At 39.1% G+C, this 19,974-nt stretch overlaps 1 protein-coding gene across 1 annotated transcript; it reads left to right on the plus strand.

The window, feature by feature from the left end:
* The first annotated feature begins 238 nt into the window (after window positions 1-238).
* LOC149155617 (uncharacterized) lies at window positions 239-5,713 on the plus strand. Its single transcript, XM_089444470.1, has 7 exons — window positions 239-532; window positions 610-813; window positions 908-1,027; window positions 1,518-1,629; window positions 1,835-2,874; window positions 3,494-5,019; window positions 5,179-5,713. Exons 1-7 carry the CDS (start codon window positions 239-241, stop codon window positions 5,711-5,713), a joined length of 3,831 nt encoding a protein of 1,276 aa, XP_089300596.1.
* The last annotated feature ends 14,261 nt before the right edge of the window (window positions 5,714-19,974 follow it).

Here is a 19,974-nt window from a genome sequence, read left to right on the forward strand (position 1 = left end):
AACCCCCCATTTTTAACTTATTATCTTCATAATAATAATGGGGACCCTCTATCAGCCCTGCATCGCGAGATCCACACCCTGCGGTTCTGAAACCTGCGGCCTCGCCCGCTCCTGCATCCTTCGGTAACTGCGAGAGGGTCCGCCGAGTGCCCTATCTACTGACTGCAATCGGTCAGAGGTTTTCCGCCGAAAGCTCTAGCTTCTAGCTGCGGTCGGCTAGGTTTTGAGCTAGATCTCCATGGAGGAGCCGGATCCCCCCCTGGGACCTTCCTCCCCTTCTCCATCCTCTGCTGCTGAGGCCTTCAGATCCTTGTTGGCCTCTCTGCCCAAGAAGAAAGCTGTGGAAGCCGCCAAGTTCGTGAAAAGGCTTGAAGACATCCCAGAGATCGCTCTTCCTCCTGAAGGTCCGATTCAAGTAGCTCTATCTCTGGCGGATCGCGCTCTGGTGGGTCAGTTTACAGGTCTCTGGCCCTCACCGAAATCAACAGAGAACTGGGTCTCCAGAAACTGGGCTCCGCTGATCAAGAACAAGGTAACATCTTACTTCCTCGGAAGAGGATACTTCCTATTTGAATTCTCAGAAAAAGAGGACAAGGATCTTATTTTCAGAAATGGCCCCTACTTCATGGGGCCCCAAGGGTTGTACCTAAACAAATGGATGCCAGACTTCGACCCGGCAGTGGATGTACCTTCAGCGGTCCCGGTATGGGTAAGGCTCCCCAATCTCCCGATCCACTGCTGGAACTGGGACTCCCTGAAACACATCGGAAACACCCTTGGGAAATTCATAAACAGGGCCAACAACAGGGACCAGTATGACTATGCCAGAATTTGTGTGGAGGTGGACCTAGAGTTCGGACTACCAGAAGCCATCAAAATAAGGGTAGGTCCTTGGACGCATGTTCAGAAACTGGACTATGAACAGCTACCGTTCAAATGCCAGAAGTGTCAAGTCTACGGACATTTTGCTAGAGATTGCCCATCCAAAGGGGTTGAAGAAAAAGGGAAGGAGGAAGGATGGAATCAGGTAAAGAGATCCAAAACTTCCTTCAGGAAGACCGCAAATACTAATACCAGAGCCCCCCAAACGGGCCCTGCTCAGCAGCCACCCATGGAGAGTCAAGGGAACAAATTTGAGATCCTTGGATCTAAAACCATAATTACCCAGGAGACAGAAACCCCGAAAGAAGTCTCTCCGCCTAAATCTAAAAGTGAACCAGAGAGATCCAAAGGAAAGATGTCAGAGGAGGAGGAGGAAACCCAAGAGTCCGAGGAATCGGAGGAAGAAGGGGAAATAGGGGATTCGCAGTCTACCCCCAAAAGATCTACAAGAGGCCGAATGTCAACAAAGGAAAAAAGGGACCAAGAAACATACAAAGACAAGCTCCAGGGCAGCCAGCCTACGCTAGAGAAACTCCTAGCAAAAACCCCGAAGATGAAGAGGATCCAAACCCAGAGCTCCAAAGGAGCTCACCACAGCAAAAGTAAATAATGAAGATAGTCTCCTGGAATTGCAGGGGAATGGGATCCAAAGCCAAGGAAGAAGCAATGAACAGTCTAATAAGGCTGGAAGCCCCAGACATCCTTCTCATCCAGGAGACCTAAATGGAGGACTTAGCCTTCCTCCAAGCAAGTAGAAAGCTTTGGAAAAAAGACGGAGCGCATGCAACCTCTGCCTGGGGAGCATCAGGAGGACTTGGGTTGCTCTGGAATCCAAATAAGTTCTCCCTTATCTCTGAGTCCCTGAATACTCATTGGATTTTGTTAAAATTGCAGCATTTAGAATCTAAAGAAATTATTAGTCTGGTCAATGTATATGCTCCTAATAATGCAGGTGAAAAGAAATTATGCTGGGATTCCATCAAAAACCTGGCAGATCTGGAAGTTTTGGAGAACATTATCATCGCCGGAGATTTCAATCTCACCCTCCTTTCATCAGAAAAAAGAGGAGGCAGTATTGTCAGAGATCCGGCAAGAGAATCAGTAGAGGATCTCATGCAGGATTGGGATCTGATAGATATTAAGCCAACTACCGGCAAGTACACGTGGTCAAACAAGAGGGCTGGCCCAGGACACATAGCTGCAAGACTGGACCGTTTCTTGGTGCAAAGTTCCTTCCTGCTCCTTGGATTAGAAGCTAGATCGCACATCCTTCACAGCAGTATATCAGATCACAAGCCTATCAGCTTGGAATTGCTGACCACTAAAGATCTGGGGCCTATTCCATTCAGGTTCAGCTCTCTCTGGATCAAAGAGGCAGACTTTATGGATAAGGTCAGAGACTGCTGGAAAGACCCAGTCAAGGGTTCTGCCTTCTTTGTGTGGGAGGAAAAACTTAGAAGAGTGAAAGCCATGCTAAAAAATTGGGCCAAGACCCTGCCCAACCCAGCTGCGGAAAGGAAAAAATCTCAATTAGAACTTGAAAGCCAGCATCTTCATCTTGAAACAGCTGAAATTTCAAAAGAAGATCTGGAAAAGGAGGCCAAGCTTCAGCAAAACTTCCATAAGGCATGCCTGGCTGAAGAGGAGTACTGGAGGCTCAAATCTAGAAGTCTTTGGCTCAAATCTGGAGACAGGAATTCCTCTTTTTTCCACAAACAAGCTCAAGCTAGGAAAGGACGGAACTCCATCATTGAAATAAAAGAAGAAAACAGCGTTCTAAAGGACTTTGCAAGCATAAAAAAGGCAGCTTCAGAACATTTTGAGAAGCTGTACAGGGAAGATATAGGAGCTGAACAAAATGACAGCCTACTAGACGCTGTCCCTAAGCTCATCACCCCCAAAATGAACCAGGTTCTAGAAAGTAAAATCACGCACAAGGAAACCAAGGAGGCCCTCTTCGCCATGGACCCGGATAAAGCCCGAAACCGGACGGTTTCACACCGAGATTTTTACAAACCTGTTGGCAGATAATTGAGAAGGAATTCCTCAAAATGATTTAGAAATCCCAGGACTGTCAGAAGATTGGAGGCTGCACAAATTCGGCATTTCTCGCCCTCATCCCTAAGGAAAAAGGGGCAAACTCCTTTAGCAGATTTCGCCCAATTTCACTATGTAACATTGGGTACAAAGTGATCACCAAAGTGATAGCAAACAGGTTGAAAAGATTCCTCCTTAAAATCATACTGAACAATCAAGGGGGATTCATCAAAGGCAGGCAGCTGGTGGACAACTTCGTGCTAGTGCAAGAGGCAATTCATTCCAGCCAACACTGAAAGGAAAAAGGTATGGTTATCAAACTAGATTTAGCTAATGCCTTCGATCGTGTTAGACATAGGTTTTTGTTTGATGTAATGTATAAAATGGTATTCGGGCAAGGCCTCATAAAGTGGATAAAAGCCTGCATATCGAAACCTTGGATTGCTCTCTGGTGAATGGAAGGGCCGCTGATTTTTTCAAAGCTTCTAGAGGGCTGAGGTAGGGGTGCCCTCTCTCACCCCTCCTCTTCGTCATTCATGCTTCTGTTCTTAGTTTCTATTTGAATAAAAAGTAGCAAGAACATGCTATTACCGGGTTGTGCATTGCAAGAGGGGTGAAACGCATCAACCATGCCCTTTTTGCTGATGATACTCTTCTGCTGGGAGCTGCCACACCGCAATCAGCTATTAACTTCAAAGCAGTTTTGGACGACTTCTGTAAGATCTCAAGCAGTGTGTTAAATAAGGGGAAATGTCAAATATTTTGCTGGAACATCCCTGCTTCCACTGCAAATTCCATAGCTAGATGTCTGGGATTTGCAGCCTCCACTATTTGGTCCTCATTCAAATATCTTGGGTTGCCAATCTTCAATAAGAGGGTGTCAAGCAAAGACTGGTCTCCTCTTCTAGACAAATTCAAAGCAAAGATGCAAGCCTGGGGATCCTCTTGGCTCAACATCACCTACAAAGTAGTGCTCATCAAGGCAGTTCTCAGCAGTCTTCCGATCATCAAATTCTCTGTCCTCCTGGCACCCGTGGGAATTATCAATAAGATGGAGGATTTAATCAGGCATTTTTTCTGGAAAGGTGGCAAGAAAAATGATAAGAGATTCTCCCTAATCAATTGGGAAACAGTCACAAAACCAACTCTTGAAGGGGGACTGAATCTTAAAGATCTCAAGGCTCAAAATCTAGCTATGGGAGCCAAATTAATTTGGAAAATTATTGCCCCTAATCCAAACTGGGCACAGATCGCATTATGGAGGAAATATTTCAGAGGAACGAGGCTCAGGTGTTTGGATCAGCCAAAAAACACATTCAGAACTCACTTCAGCAGCTTCATTAACAGAATCGCTCCGATGATAAAAAACCACACGCATTGGATCCCTGGAAATGGCAAGCGTATTCAGTTATGGAGTGACAGAATACTGGATCGCCCTCCTCTGGAAGAATCGGGAGATTTTACAGCGTTAAGGACCTGGCTTGCTGCGGCAAATGTCCACACTCTGTGGGACATCTCGATGTGGACAGAGGATTCCTGGGCGGGTTGGAAACAACTATCTGTGCCCAGCGTCTTGCAAACTGAATGGACAGCGCTCAGATCTCATTTACACGGACTGGCCCCTATCCACGCATGCAGGAAGGACGCGAGAGGCTGGGGGAAAAAACGAGCAGGTTACACAGTCAAGCAGGGATACTCTAAGTATCTAGAGCGCCCCCACGTGCCTCCCAATCCTGCCCCTTGGGCAGGCATATGGAATTTCCCCACTATTCCCAAAATAGACCACTTTTGCTGGATTCTTTGCCACCAAAAAATCCTCACTGAGGACAGACTCCAAAAAAGAGGATTCAATGGACCGTCCAGATGCACTCTTTGCAAGGCAAACTCTGAAACCGCCCTCCATATTATGATTGAATGCAATTACACAATCTCTATCTGGCAGGAGCTGCTGGAACCTTGGAATTTCGATCTCAATTTTCCCACTTCTGTTCAAGATCTGTTCGCGGGCTGGATGGCCAGATATCCAGGCATTCAACCAAAAAACAAAACGATCAGATCAGCTTGGAGTGCATTGCCAAAATTCACTAGTTGGCAGGTTTGGTTAGAAAGGAACAGGAGGATATTCTAGAACAAAGCTCAGGATCATAGAATAATAGCCAACTCAGTGAAATTCCAATTAAACGAGTGGCTAGAAGGCATAGGTGATGATTCAAATCTTAGTCAGCAAGACAGAGAACTGGGTTCTGCCCTTATGCTTAGCTTCCATAAGCCAAGAAGCTCACCCCCAGCTCTCGAAGATTGGAAAATCAGGAAAGATGAGATAGACTTTCAGGATTGGCTATCCAAGCAATCAATCCCCTCCCTATTCTTTGATGGAGCAGCTAAAGGGAACCCAGGGAAGGCCAGGGCTGGAGGACACATTATTATGCCAGACAACACTTCTCCACATAATTTCGCTTGGGGTCTAGGCCACACATCTAGCATGCAAGCCGAGGCGTTGGCCCTCTTTCAAGGTGTAATCTTCCTCAAAGAGCTGGGAATTCGGGAAGCAAATATCTTTGGAGACTCCCAAGTAATCATAAGAGCAGTGGCGACTAACTCCAACCCAGCAGATCTGCAGCTAGCAAGGTTATTTACAAGAATCAAAAGCATATCAAAGTCTCTACACTTGACTTATTTTCATGTACTGAGAACAAATAATAAAGCAGCAGACATCCAAGCAAACAATGCAGTCCACTTAGAGGCTGGAACTATTCTCAAAAATAAGGAAACTCTGTGGGCGCCTATCTTGTAAAAAGCCATGTTTTACTGCTATCTTTTAAATCAGTTCGTTTGTATCTTTCAGCTTGGACAATTAGCAACAAAAGTGCACTTTAATAATTGTAAAAAGAGGAAGCCGATAAGAGCAAAAGCCAATTCCCTCTTGGTAGAAAGGCACGCTGAAAATTTCTCCTCCCTTTGTAACCGATTGTGTGGCCATTAGCCAAGTAGATAATGAAATCCTATAACCGTTCTTGTAAAAAAAAAATAATGGGGACCCTCTACATAAATTATGGCCATATCACTCTTTAATGTTGTCTTTCGATTAATTGTGCGATATTTTTGCAAGATTTTTATTTTATTCAAATTTGCATTTTCATTGCATTATTGCATTTGGTTTTTCACTAGCTTTTTATCAGTTCTCGTTTCATCTCATTTGGACTCATGGTTTACAAATGACGCTTATCCAAAATTCAGCAATTTTCGCCACCTAAGCTAAAAATGTACAAATTGTATATTATTTTAATCCTTGTAAATTAATTATTTTAAAATATAAATATTGACTCTTTTTATTAATTTTTAATTAATTATTATCTTTCTAAAGTTCTTAGAGAACCACCACATCCGAAATTATATAATAGTTAAAACAATTTTTAAAAAAAAATTAATGAAAGTTCTCGGATCTCGAAAATTAATTTAAATTTCAAATTTTAAAAAATTTCGAGATCCCGAAATACATTATTATGAAGTAACTGTATTTTATTTTTTTCGTAATGGAGAATGATATCAACATATTTTTGCCCACGGGGCTTTGGATTGACGATGAATAGGTGCACTGTTAAGGCACTCCTTGCAATAGGTCACTGGTTCAAATCCCTCGTAGGTGCTTATATACCAAAAAAAAAGATATCAACATATTAGCAATCGTTATTTTATTGGAAAAAAAAACCATCTCCACATGGACCTCACCTCCCTCTTCGCTCTCCTCCTACCTCGCCTCTCTCCTTCTCCAGCCCTCAACCCTCTCTTCCATCTTGACTCTTCAGGATCTCATAACTCCTTATGCCTCACCTCCTTATTAGTCCCTGTCGCAGGCAAGGCAGGGACTATAGTAATCGAAATTTTGAAGTTAGTATTAGTTCAATTATTTTTACTATCACTAAAAGTATTAGAAATAAGAAAAGTGAAATTTTTTTGGTCGACATTGCATATTCTATGCTGCATTCTATTTCACCATCTTATTTGGCCTCTTCCCGAGGCGGGGAGGCAAAACCATATGATATATTTATCTGTTTTCTTGGCATTTTGAAACTAGTGAACTAATGTAAGCATTCGCTGACAGCATTAAATGCTAGCTCACAAACAACTGCTACTGGGGTATTAGTATAAGTTGAAATTCACATTACAGTCTGGAGACAGGTCATCCCTACTGTGTCAAAATTGCGTCAAAATTGTAGTTTGCATGAGAGCAACTGACTTTACTTGCCTGCCTTAAAATCAAAGCAAATCATCTGTTAAAATAAAAGCAAAGCATCTCCAATACAAAGACGCAGAACAAGTTTGATTAGGAAGGTGAAAACTGAACATTCTTGGCCTCTCTTCTCATTCCTCTCTATAGCAGCTTATATCTCTATAGGGGAATATGAGAGTTCTTTTTGTCCAACCTCTGCCTCTGCAAGTTCTAGAATGCATCTCTTCTCACTCCTCTCTATGGCGGCATATGAAGGTTCTTTTGTCCGACCTGTGCCTCTACGAAATCTGGAACATGAGCAAGAACCTGTGCCTCTACAATTAGAACATGAGCAAGAACATGTGAAGATGACCCTGTTACATAATTATGGCTATGACTGCTACAGGGTTGACCTGGGTTGACCTTTCAAGACCTGATAAGACCTTCAACAAGTAATTCTGCAGGATTATTGTAGATGGACTAAGAGAGGTGGATAGAACATAGCACCTAGCAGATCCATTGGGCATCTATTTATTAAGAGCGTACAAGCAGCGAACACCCACCTATTAGCAAAGCTAAGTATGCATATTGACAATATAAAGGCGCATAAACCAACCATTGATATAACCACTAAAGATACACATAACTACGTATAAGCCATAGAGAAGGGAGGAGCTAACGCAGGAGTGGACCATCAACAGGAACAGAGAGAGCTAATTAGGATAGGAATTAGCCACATCGGATAGGAAGAAACAACGTAGAAGGGAAGGAATGGGTAATTCAAGTGATTTTGTTTATCTAACCGTTTTTTCTTACGATTCATTCCATATACTCCAGTTGGTTTGTTTCTTATGATTTAATTCCATATCCTCCAGTTGGTTTAGCAGATTCCAATGTTGGATGTAGACAATTTCCTTAAATTTAAAAATTTACTTGCAAATTTTCATTCAATTTTCACTTTATAGCTTAGCTAATGCAAATTTGATTGTTTTCGATGAAAACAACAACTAAAAAAATAGACATGAAGACGAGCTAACTGGTTTTTTTTTAAGTAAACTGCTTTAGCCAGGAACAACTGGGTATAGCACTAGTATAGGATATTTACCTTTGTTAATGAAGCTTTCACATCATTTAAGGAATAAAACCAACAAATTTGTTTCACGTCATTTAAGGAAGAAAACCAACAAATTTCTTTCACATCATTTAAGGAAGAAAACCAGTAAATTTCAATTTACTAGTTCCCATGTTTTATTTCAGGTCTGAGATAGTTTGTCCGTGGCAGTCGAAAACTCTTCCCGCATTGCCTAAGTCCTGCACGACACCATACAATTCAATTTGTTAATCCTCAAAAGTCCAGTGGTAGCTAAAGGTTCAAAGGTTTAGAGTGGGCATCTAACAACTAAAGGTTCAAATGTCTGGTAAGAAATGGAAGAGCGCATTAATGAACTACTCATGCCCACTCATGCCCAGAACCTAAGGCCCCAAAGCAGAAGCCTCAAGATGAGCCCATCTCAGATGAGACTGTCTCAGCAGTATATGAGCAAAAGTAAAATCCTCTAATCACCATAGAATCTAAAGACGAGGAGAAACCAATCAAAGCGACTATTGTTGAAGAAGAGCTTCCTGAAGCAAGCATGGATATTCTATTCAAGAAGGAAGCCATTCGAAATGATCTCTCTCTCTATTCATCGAATGATGAGGATACATCTCCGTAGTCTCCAACACAAGCAATCATCCCATACCTCTCCTCAGTCTCCAACACAAGCAATCATCCCATACCTCTCCTCAGTCTCGAACACAAGCAATCATCCCATACCTCTCCCCAGTCTCCAACACTGGAAAACATCACAAAAAATGAAGAAACTATACTAGGAGAGAGGTTGTCACAATGTCACAGAAAGTTTGCTCCATTCACACCCTCCTCTGCTGATATGGTTGCCACTCTGGATGTGTATTACTCTGACCCAAATACACAAAAGATTACTAAGTCATCCACTAAGAAAATAAAACAAACAACATAAGGAGAAGGGATTGTGACATAAGAATCAATGGTCATTGAAAACACTGCTACACAGGCATATGAGACCATCTCAGCCGGAGTCTCCTTTATACAAACCTCTCGAGACAACATTGTTCAGATGATGAAGACTCTAGAAGAGAACGAGGAAAATATCAAAGCTTTGGAACATGCTAATGAAGAATTGAGGAACAAATGTGATGTTGCATCCACTAGAGCCCAAGACTTGCTCGCTTTAAAAAGTTGTGCATTGAAATCAGTTAAGGAGCTCCACACAACTCATAATGAATTGTACGCTCATGTAGATCAACTTCAAAACATCACACAAATATTTCACCAGTTCATTGCAGGAGCATAAATGAATATAAAGCATGTTGAGCAAGCCAAATTACTGACTCAAGACCCCATTAGGTGGGAGGAAGAATACAAAGAGCATCCTCAACACCCTCCCATGATGAGTCTTTACGAAAATAGGTTCCATACAGTGGCAAATGACAGAATCTTGTCTGCTGCCAAGGTACTAATAAAAAAAGCTTCAACCTTTCATCAAGATGGAGATTCCTTTCTCAATTTCAAAAATAGGTTCCATACAGTTGCAAATGACATAAGCTTGTTTATTGCCAACGTACTAATAAAAAAAGATTCAAAATTTCATCAAGATGGATATTCATTGTTCAATTCCACTTCAGGACTCATTTCCTGCCTCCATTGCTCAATTCAGAAGGGGACAAAATAAAAACATCAGAGAATTTGTCGAAAATCGATCAATTGGCCAAGACAAAATTGGATAGAATTTAAGAATTGGAGCACCTTACTAGGAAGGATATTGAAGAATTTATAATCACCCCATCAAAGGAGAGTACCTTAATTCAAGAGAATAACTCTACCATAGTGGATCTCATCTCCACAATCAGCAATCATCAAGCAGATTGTGAAGTAGATGCAACTTACGTTCCAAATCCAAAATTGCAAGAGATTTTCTCCCACTATGAGCTATGGAGAAGCTTCATCATTGTTATCTTATCTATTTTTATCAAAGGCTTATGATCATATTTATTTAAGACTATGTGTGTTCAAAGCTGGTCTTGAATTAAGGTATAACAGAAGAAAAAAATAGAGATTGATATAGTTGATTTGCACATCAAAACTTGCCCACGCCGATTTTGCAACATTACAACCATACATTGCAACCATAAATGTGTGGTTCAGTAAATAGACACGATGTATCTAACATTCAGGTGGTCCATTCAACAACATTAACGGTGGAAGCGATGTCTGCAATTGAAAACCCTAGTGGAAACCCAATTCCAAATGCATAACCTTCCATCTGGATCGAGTGTGGCTCCTCTTTTGGACGGTTGTCTAGATAGGTGGCATTGGCCCGTGAGGTTTTCAATGTGAACCTACATTTGTCTCTGAACGAAGCCAAGTTGCTTATCTACCTAAAAAATCTCGGTAGCTAACTTATATAATCTTAGCTATATTCACATATGAGCCATAACATAGAGCAACTCGTGAAATCCCATCCAACTTTTCAATTCTTGGTGTAATAATGACATGTTGGCAACCCATATTCGGTATAGAAAGAATAGAAATTCTATGGTACTTCGCTTTTGTTAAATTGTGAATTATGGGTGTATGTGCTACACACCCTTGGACAGTTGCCAAAGAATCAAGTCTATCTTCTTCATCCTAAGCTTTGTCCATATAGCAAGAAACGCAAGATCCCATCGGCAGTCACTGTCCCAATTCTCATGGGTCGCTTTCTTTCTTATAAGCTACTATAGGGTCCTCGCTACTCTCTCTCGGTAAGGAAAGGAAAGGTAGGTATAACCTCTCTCTCATATCATAGTATAGTATTTAGTTCGTGGATTGGACTTCCACCTACATCACAGTTTTCATTAACCTTCACCCTCATGAAGAATGCTGCATCCATATAGATGTGTGCATGAAAATAGTGAAGCGTCTTCACGAACAGAAGCCTCTCCCATCAAACAATAAGGTGTTTCCGATTGGAGTATTAACATAACTATTCCCATTACTATTATCCAATATATACTACTAGTTACCATACTTTATCAGGGGTGATGACTGGTTTGGGTCTATGACTAGTTCGGTGCTCAAGACCTGCTTCCTACTCAAGGCAGGGACTAACTGCCATGCAACATCCCTTGTTTTCTTAAGATCTAAGATCCTCCTTATTCATCCACTACATTACCTCCTTATACCTCCCTTTCTTATCCCTTATACCTCTCCCATATATAATGTGAAAAGCCCTCCTTTACTCCATTAAAAAGAGCCACAAATCCAACTTGGCATGCTTCCCAATTATTATTATTTTTAATAAATTATTTTCATATTTTATTAAATTAAATTAATTTGTGTTTTTAATTAATTAATTTAATGATTTGTAATTATAATTATAATTTAATAATTTTAATTAATTTGTATATATTTAATTAATAAAATAATGGTAATTAATTAGTATTTAATCACAATTTATTAATTTAATTTAAATTAGTATTTTTAATTAAAAATATCAAATTTTGGCCTAGGCATGCATTTTTTCAAATTTCTGGCAGTTTTGACATCTTGGCTTTGGAGAGAAATATCTGGAGTTTTTCTTGCCCAAATGAGGCCCAAGGAAGCTTATTCGAAAGCTAACATCGAGGAAAAAAATATGTGAGTGTTAAATTTAGCAAATTCAATCATTTAATGGCCCTAAATTTAGCAGAAAATGAGGTTACGAAATTGTAACAAAGATTCAATTTGGGAAACTGGTTGAAAGAAATTTCATTTACCCAAACTTTTGATGTTGCATATCTGGTTTCATGAGAGCTCCTTTCAGCCATAAAAGTCTTGACAACAATCAATGGGAGAACAATTTTCCTTCAATTTATTTATTTAATTTGACTTTGATTGGAGAGTTGATTCTTCCCAAAGTTTGTAATTCTGATTTTGATTTGCAATTTAATTACATTTTTGTTTGGTTTGTGGCAAGAGAACAGTTGGGGAGATGCAGAAAAGAAGATTTGGAGCAATATTATTGCACCAAAAAGGAAAAATATGGATAATTTGCAGCTCTAATTAAGGATCTACAAAAAACTACTCCCAACAACTCTCCATTTTTGGAGATTTTTGTAATTATTAAATATTAGATTTGATATTGTGGAAAGGGTTCCTCTTCTCTACAACTAGGGAATTCTGAAGCACTATTGTAACGGGTTATTAGCTATAGCATGAGGGGAATAATTTAGATCTGCAGTGCGTAGGGGAAATTATGTCATTTATCTTATAGTGCATTTGCACTTTTGTATGTTGGAAATACTGAGGGGGGGGGTGAATCAGTATTCCTTAGCAATTAGCACTTTTAAATATTTTCAGAGCATTAGTTAATATTCTATTATTATTAATGTTTATGCAGTAATAACAATAAATAAAAGAACATAGTAGGCACAAGAATTTTAGGTGGAAAACCCCCTCCAGGTCAAAAACCACCGAACGCTTTTCTAATAAATTCTTTAATCTTCAGCCCCAACTGAAATGAAAGCAACAACTTCCTAGAATTCTAGAAAAGCATTCTTCTCCAGCTCCAACTGGAAGGATGCCCCAACGCCCTTGTTTCTTTAGTAGTCAACTGAATGGATGCCCCAACATCCTAGACCAACCTACCACCCTGAAGTTTCACAGGCTCCAACCTGTAGGCGACTTCATGCATCATCCTAGCATCTCCCTGCCACCCTATAATGACTGAAATGAGACAAGAGTGTGGATTCCCATACCAGGGACAACGATCCACAATACAATCTGATTTACAATGATTTTGACCGAACACCCAATCACCATGACATCATCCCAACATAGAATCCTATACCTCTTAATGATGCCTTTTCAACTCTAGACAGATTGACTCTTTTACAATAATGACTCTTCCAATGATGACACTTTTACAAATGATTCTTTTACAACTTTACAATGATGACTCTTGACCTTGACACTTCTTCACAATATACAGATGGTTGTCATGTCTTCAAAGGATGTCTCGTTGCAATGCTTCCTTTGATTAGATACTTCTGCTCTTGAATTCTTGCTTGAAGTTGTACTTGAATCTTCTTCTACATGCATGCAAAATTTTCCTGGTGAAACCAACCCCAAAAGAAAACAAAATACCCTTCAACTCACCTCTGGCTGCAAAACACATGTAAGTGCATAATAATGAACAAATACAAATTAAAATTACAAATCGTACCTAAAGTGTGCTTGTCACTTTTGTTGTTGACTTATTGCAGCAGTAGACAAAGACTCCCACTCTTGATATAGGCCTGGATGCTATGAAAGACTATATCCAAAATTGAACTAAATATATATACAATAAACTGATGACAGACCCTAGACTTGTGATGGAACAAGCTCTAAGTACAACAACAGAGACCATTCTATCAACTATGACAAGACAAGTAACATGAAATTACAACATCATATAGTTTTAGAAAACTTGGTGTAGCATCAAGAATATGTAGCATAAAATGTGTACTATGAAGAATAGGACATCCAAAAAACTAATTGTGACATATAGATAGAGATATAGAGATATAACCGAGACACCGTACATACTTAAGTTGTCCTGCAAAAACATATGCCAGAGATGATACTCAAAACTCAAATGTAAACACTAATCATAGATACGTTGTTGTAGGAGACTTACCCTTGACTGTTGATGTGTGGTCCTTACTGCAGTGGTCCTTGAATGCATGCTTTTTATTTCTTTCTCGAAGCTCAATATTGAATCTATTGTATCTATGTAATTTTGAATCTCCGGGGTCTAAAATTTTGTCCTGTGGTAGCTCTCTGAGTCCTCTTTCCAACCCCATGAGTCTAATCAATATTGGATTCTTCAAGAAAGAGTTATTCCCAATCTCCCACGATGACCTAATTATAGACTTATTCAATAGAGCGAACTTGTACGAAGTGCAACATGTCACTGTTTTGACCTTCGACCCTAAAAATGCTACTCAACAAACTAAAGTTCATCCTCTTTCTATGACTATTTATGAAATTTTAATCCAATGCTCAAAGAGAAGGTTATGATTATTTTCCCAACGCCAACTATTTGACATGGAATTCAGGAGCTTGCAAAAACCCTAACTTCCTCATATCATATCTCCGAAAATATAGCGAACCAAGACTTGAAATTTGGTCGTGAAGTTCATAAATATTTTGGATAAAATGGGTTTTAATTTCAGGTTCTGAAGCTTCACATAAAAAAATTATAGCAAAAATTCCACAATGACTTGTTTGAAGCCACAAAATCCCTATTAGAGGAGGATATGAGGGTCATTATTTATATGAATGTCTTGAGTTGAAAGGGTCCTCAACAAGTGAACATTGGAGGGATTTTAGAAGAATTTGGCTTTTTATTAATTATTGGCTATTCAATGACCACAACCAATTATGAGTGTCATGCCTCAACCCCATAGGGTTTTAGCCCACTAACGAGGGTTACTAACTTCAAACATGAATATCTCTCAAACCGTGAAGAATTACTTGGCATGCCATCTATCAACAGAAACATCTTGGCGAGTAGAATCCGTATATAAGATCCTTTACTCATAATAGAGTATGTTGTCAAGTCAAAATGTGCATGCAAGATCAGGGTAGCCCCTGGTGCTGCTTGGGTTGACATCAATGACAACCACTGATCAACAATCTCCCCCTTTAGCATTAATGGCAGTACAAGTAATCCCCATGCGATCATGACATCAATTCCTATTGCCTTCTCTCCCCCTTTGTCATAAATGGAAAAGGGTAACTCCCCTGATGAACAACCATCCTGCGGACCTATACACACCTCCACTCCCCCTTTCTACTCGAGTAGATAAGAGAAAGAGTCTAATGAAAACTTGGTAGAATCCCAAGCTTTGGCGAATATACTCAAATGTTTCACGAGGTAATGGTTTGGTAAATATGTCAGCAATGTGTTCCTTTGTGACAACATATTCAAGCTTGATATTCCTTTCGGCGACCTGCTCTCTAACAAAATGATATTTAATCGAAATGTGCTTCGTTTTGGAATGCATCACAAGATTCTTGGAGATACTGATGGCGCTGGTGTTATCGAAAAAGATGTGAATAGGCTCATCAAACTTGACTTGAAGATCTTGCAAAGTTTGCTTCATCTAGAGAACTTGTGTACAACAGGTTGTTGCCACGATACATTCTGCTTCTACTGTGGATAACGAGATTTAAGACTACTTGTTGCTTAACCATGAAACAAGACAACCACCTAGATAGAATGTTGCTCCATTGGTACTCTTACAATCATCAACACTTCCTACCCAATATGCATCTGTATAAGCTTGGATAACGAGATCATTTCCTTTGGGATACCATAAACCATATTATGTTGTGTCCTTAAGATATCGAAGAAGTCTTTTGATGGCAATAATATGAGATTCTTTTGGTGTTACTTGGAATATTGCTACTTGTCCAATTGTCTGCATCACATCAGGCCGGGAGGCTGTCACATATAGGAGAATACCAATCATGGATCTATACAATCTTTGGTCCACATCCTTTGATGAGTCTTCTAAGCTTAACTTGCAACCTGTTATAATGGGGGTAAGGACTGGATTGCAATCTTCCATCTGGAATTTTTTTAGCATTTCCTTTATGTACTTGGTTTGATATATAAATATTCCTTTATCTTGCTGAGAAATCTGAAGCCCCAAAAAGTATGTCAGCTTGCCAAGCATAGACATTTCAAACTCACTTTGCATTTTTATGGAAAAGTCTTTACTTAATCTGTCATCATTACTTCCAAAGATTATATCATCCACATATACCTCGATAATCGTTAGGTTATCTTGATCCACTTTCACATAGAGAATGTTGTCAATGCTTCCTTTCTTGAATCCTTGCTGATGTAGATACCTATCAAGATGATCATACCAAGCCCTAGGAGCTTGCTTGAGACCTTATAGTGCCTTCTTTAATCTACAAACGTAGTTTTCTTTGTCAGTGAGTAGAAAACCTTTGCGTTGTTCAATGTAAACTTCTGCCAATTCACCATTTAGAAAGGATAACTTAACATCCATTTGGTAGAACTTGATTTTCTTGAGCATGCATAAGCGAGAAACATCCTGATGGCTTTCATTTTGGCAATGGGAGCAAATGTTTCTTCAAAATCGATTCCTTCAACTTGTGCATATCCTTTGCAGACTAGTCTTGCTTTATTCCTGGTAACATGTCCATCCTCATTCAATTTGTTTCTGAAGACCCATCTATTTCCAATAACATTTTTATCCTTTGGTCGTGGAACCAATTCCCACATGTCGTTCTTCTCATTTTGATCCAGTTCTTCATTCATTGCTGCTACCCAGTGTTCATTTTTACTAGCTTCCTCAAAATTGCTAGGCTCAAAAGTCGCTAAAAGGGAAAGATGGGCTTGTTGTGATGAACAAAGTTGTCAACTTCTTTTGGTTCCAATTCCTTCATTTATGTTGTCGATGATCTGATTTGATGGATGATTCTTTTGATACCATTCTTTTGAATCTTTTGGAGAAACTTCTTGTACATCGTGTTGATAATTTCTTATTTCTTCTTGGTTGATTGGTGTTTCCTCATTTGATCGGTCTTGTTCTGGAGCTTCTTCTTCATCCTTCACAAATTCCACCTCAAGCCCCTCATATTTTCTTGAAGAGACGATCTCATTATTATTCTTTAGAACATAGTCTTCGTCAAATGTAACATTTATACTTTCAACTATTTGTTTTTGCCTTAGATTGTAGCATCTATAAGCCTTTCTTTTGCACAAATAACCAATGAAATACCTTCGTCAACATGGGAATCGAACTTTCCTAATTTTTGTTCTTCTCTTTTGATGTAGCATTTACTTCCAAATATTTTGAAGTATTTGACATTAACTGGTCTTCCTTTCCATAGTTAGTATGGAGTCATGTTACAATTGTTCCTAAGCAAGCCTCTGTTTATAATGAATACGACAGTATCAATTGCTTGAACCCAGAATTTATCGTCTAAGTTTGAGTCTTTTAACATGGTTCTAGCCATTTCCTGTATGGTTCTATTTTTTTCTTTCAGCTACTCCATTCTGTTGTGGTGTTCTGGTTGTTGAGAATTGCCTTTTTATTCCATGTTCATCACAGTATTGTTGAAATGCTTTGGACGTGAATTCTCCACCATTATCTGATCTTAGACATTTGATCTTCAAATCTATTTCATTTTCAACCAATTCCTTGTAGATTTTGAAACATTCAAATGCCTCAAACTTTTTCTTCAGGAAACTGATGGTTGTCATTCTAGTGTAATCATCTATCATTAACATAAAGTATAATTCACCATCTAAACCTTTTGTTCTCATAGGACCACATAGATCAGTAGGTATTAATTCCAAAGAATGTGACGCAAAATGTTCCTTTGTCTTGAACTCAACTTTTGTCTATTTGTCGTGCCGACAAGATTCACATATCGTATTGGTAGGTTTTGAGATTTTCAGCATTTCTCTAACTGCTTCCTTTTTGTTGATCTTGACCAAATTGTAGAAATTTATATGTCCCATCCATTTGTGCCATAACTAGTTCTCGTCTTCTTTTGCCAAGAAACACCCTTTGGGTGTCTCATCCAAAATATATATGTCATTTGGAGCTCTGCTTGCTATAGCCACAATTTTACCAAACTTGCCTTTCTTGATTTCACATTTCTTCGAGTTGAATAACATTGTGTGTCCTTGATCGCACATCTGTCCAACACTGAGTAGATTATGATTCATATTTTCAACCAGCAACACATCCTTTGCTAATGCATCCTTGCTTCCAAGAGTGATTGTACATGCTCATATGACGTTTGAAGACCCGTCATTTCTAAAAGACATTGTTCCATCCTTCTTTTCTTTCAAGTATATGAACTTATTTCTATCTCCAGTCATATGCATTGAGCAACCACTGTCAACATACCACACATTTCTGTTGCTTTGAGCCTTGGGAGCAGGAGCACACCTTTCAGTCTTCCTTTTCCATACTTGTTCATTCTAATTTTGCGAGAATTCCTTTGAAGAATTTCCAAGTCTGCAATCTTTGGCTAAGTGTCCAAAATTGTTGCATTTGTAACATTCGACATCATCTCTCAAATGATCAAATCTATTGATATTTTGTTGAGTTCTGAAATATCCATTTCTAAGAGATCTCCTAGAATTACATTCATTCCAAACATACATGCGACATTCTGTAGCTCTATGTCCAAACCTTCCACATGAATAACAATGACCATAAAATATAGGTTGATACCTCGGAGGAAATCTTCTTCGAGGAATTGTCTTCCAAGGTTCTTCCTATGAGTCTTGGTCTCTCGATCTAGCTAGGAGATCTACCTGCTTTCTAGATTTTACATATCCATCTTCTTTAGTTGTCATAGAAGGACTTCACTCCTTCTCAAATTTTTATTTGTAACCAAGACCAGTCTTTTCGTTGCATGATTGCTGGTTGCTGATGAGTTTTTCCAAAGTCTTTGAGCTATTGGTGTAGTTTTGAAGAGTTTTTTCCATTTTTTACTTCCTTTCGTAAAGAAATGATTTCAGCTTCCAATGCTTCTCTTTCCTTGTTGCTTTCCTTTAATTATTTCTTGAGCGATTCTTCAATTCATTTGTATTCTTCAACCTTGATTTTAAGATTTATGACATGTTCCCTTTCTATCTTTAATTCGTCTTCAAGAGTGTTGATGTGCTTCTTCTCAAACTTGAGCTCTTTGATAACGTTGATCACTTCGTTTTGAAATTCAACCTCAGTCATTTCTTCTTCTTCGTCTCCTTCTTCCTTATGTGCCTCTTGCTTATAGTGCTTGGCCATAAACAATACTCTTCCGTTATTCTTCTTTGTTATCACTGTCTTCTTTGGATGAGGAGCTATCTTATTTGGAGAAGAAACCTTTCTTAAACCATTTCTTCTTGCCTTGCTTTTTGAACTTCCTAGGACTTTTCTTTCCTTTCGTAACAACCTCATTTTTGTGAGGAAATTTGGCTGCAAAATGCTGAATCTCACCATAATCAAAACATATTAATCGAAGTTTACCTTTGAATTTTCCCATACCTATTCTCATTTTCCGCGAGAAATAGGCAAACTCTTTATCTGAGAATTCTTCTTCATCTTCTTCCTTTTCCTCGTCCTTACAATTGCAAGTTTTTTCTTTCGGAGTCTACTTGTCCTTACTATACTTCTTGGATGTGGAAAATGTTGTTTCTAAGTGATATGTGCCATCTTCTTCTTCAATCCTCATTTCATATGCCATAAGAATTCCATGCAATTCATCTATGCTAATATTGGCCAGATTCGATCTATCTTCCAAGATATATACATTAGGGTTAAATCTTGTTGGCAAGGTTCTCAAGATCTTTTGGACAAAAATTTTCGTTTCAATATGTTCTCCCAAACCTTCCAATGTATTTGTTGTTTCATCAACACGCTGAAAGCATGCAGTAATATCTTAATCTTCCCTCATTTTGAGTTACTCAAATTTTTCCTTGAAATTTTGAAGCTTCGCTTCTTTCATCTTTGAGTCCCCTGCATATATATTTTCAAGCTTGCCCCATACCTCTTTACCATTTTTGCAACTCAATACCTTAAGATAAATAGATTTGATAAGCCCACTGATAATAAGATCTTTATCCTTTGCATTATATACCATATTTTTCTTGCCTTGTTCATCCTAGGTCGATGTGAAGCCTTTGTCAACAATTTTCCATATTTCATATCCTTGCGCCAGCAAATGAACCTGCATTCTTCCACTCCAAAGTGCATATTTATTTCCATTGAACAAAGGA

This window comes from Pinus tabuliformis, chromosome 9 (genome assembly GCF_031772625.1).
Source record: "Pinus tabuliformis cultivar Carrire ecotype Pingquan chromosome 9, CPIR1, whole genome shotgun sequence".
In the NCBI taxonomy this organism is placed as follows: Eukaryota; Viridiplantae; Streptophyta; class Pinopsida; order Pinales; family Pinaceae; genus Pinus; species Pinus tabuliformis.

Coding starts and splice junctions, on each gene's coding strand:
- LOC149155617 (XM_089444470.1), top strand. CDS start 239: ATGGAGGAGCCGGATCCCCCCCTGGGACCTTCCTCCCCTTCTCCATCC. Junction 814..907: donor AGGGCCAACAACAGGGACCA/GTATGACTATGC, acceptor ACGCATGTTCAG/AAACTGGACTATGAACAGCT. Junction 5,020..5,178: donor TTCACTAGTTGGCAGGTTTG/GTTAGAAAGGAA, acceptor CCTTATGCTTAG/CTTCCATAAGCCAAGAAGCT.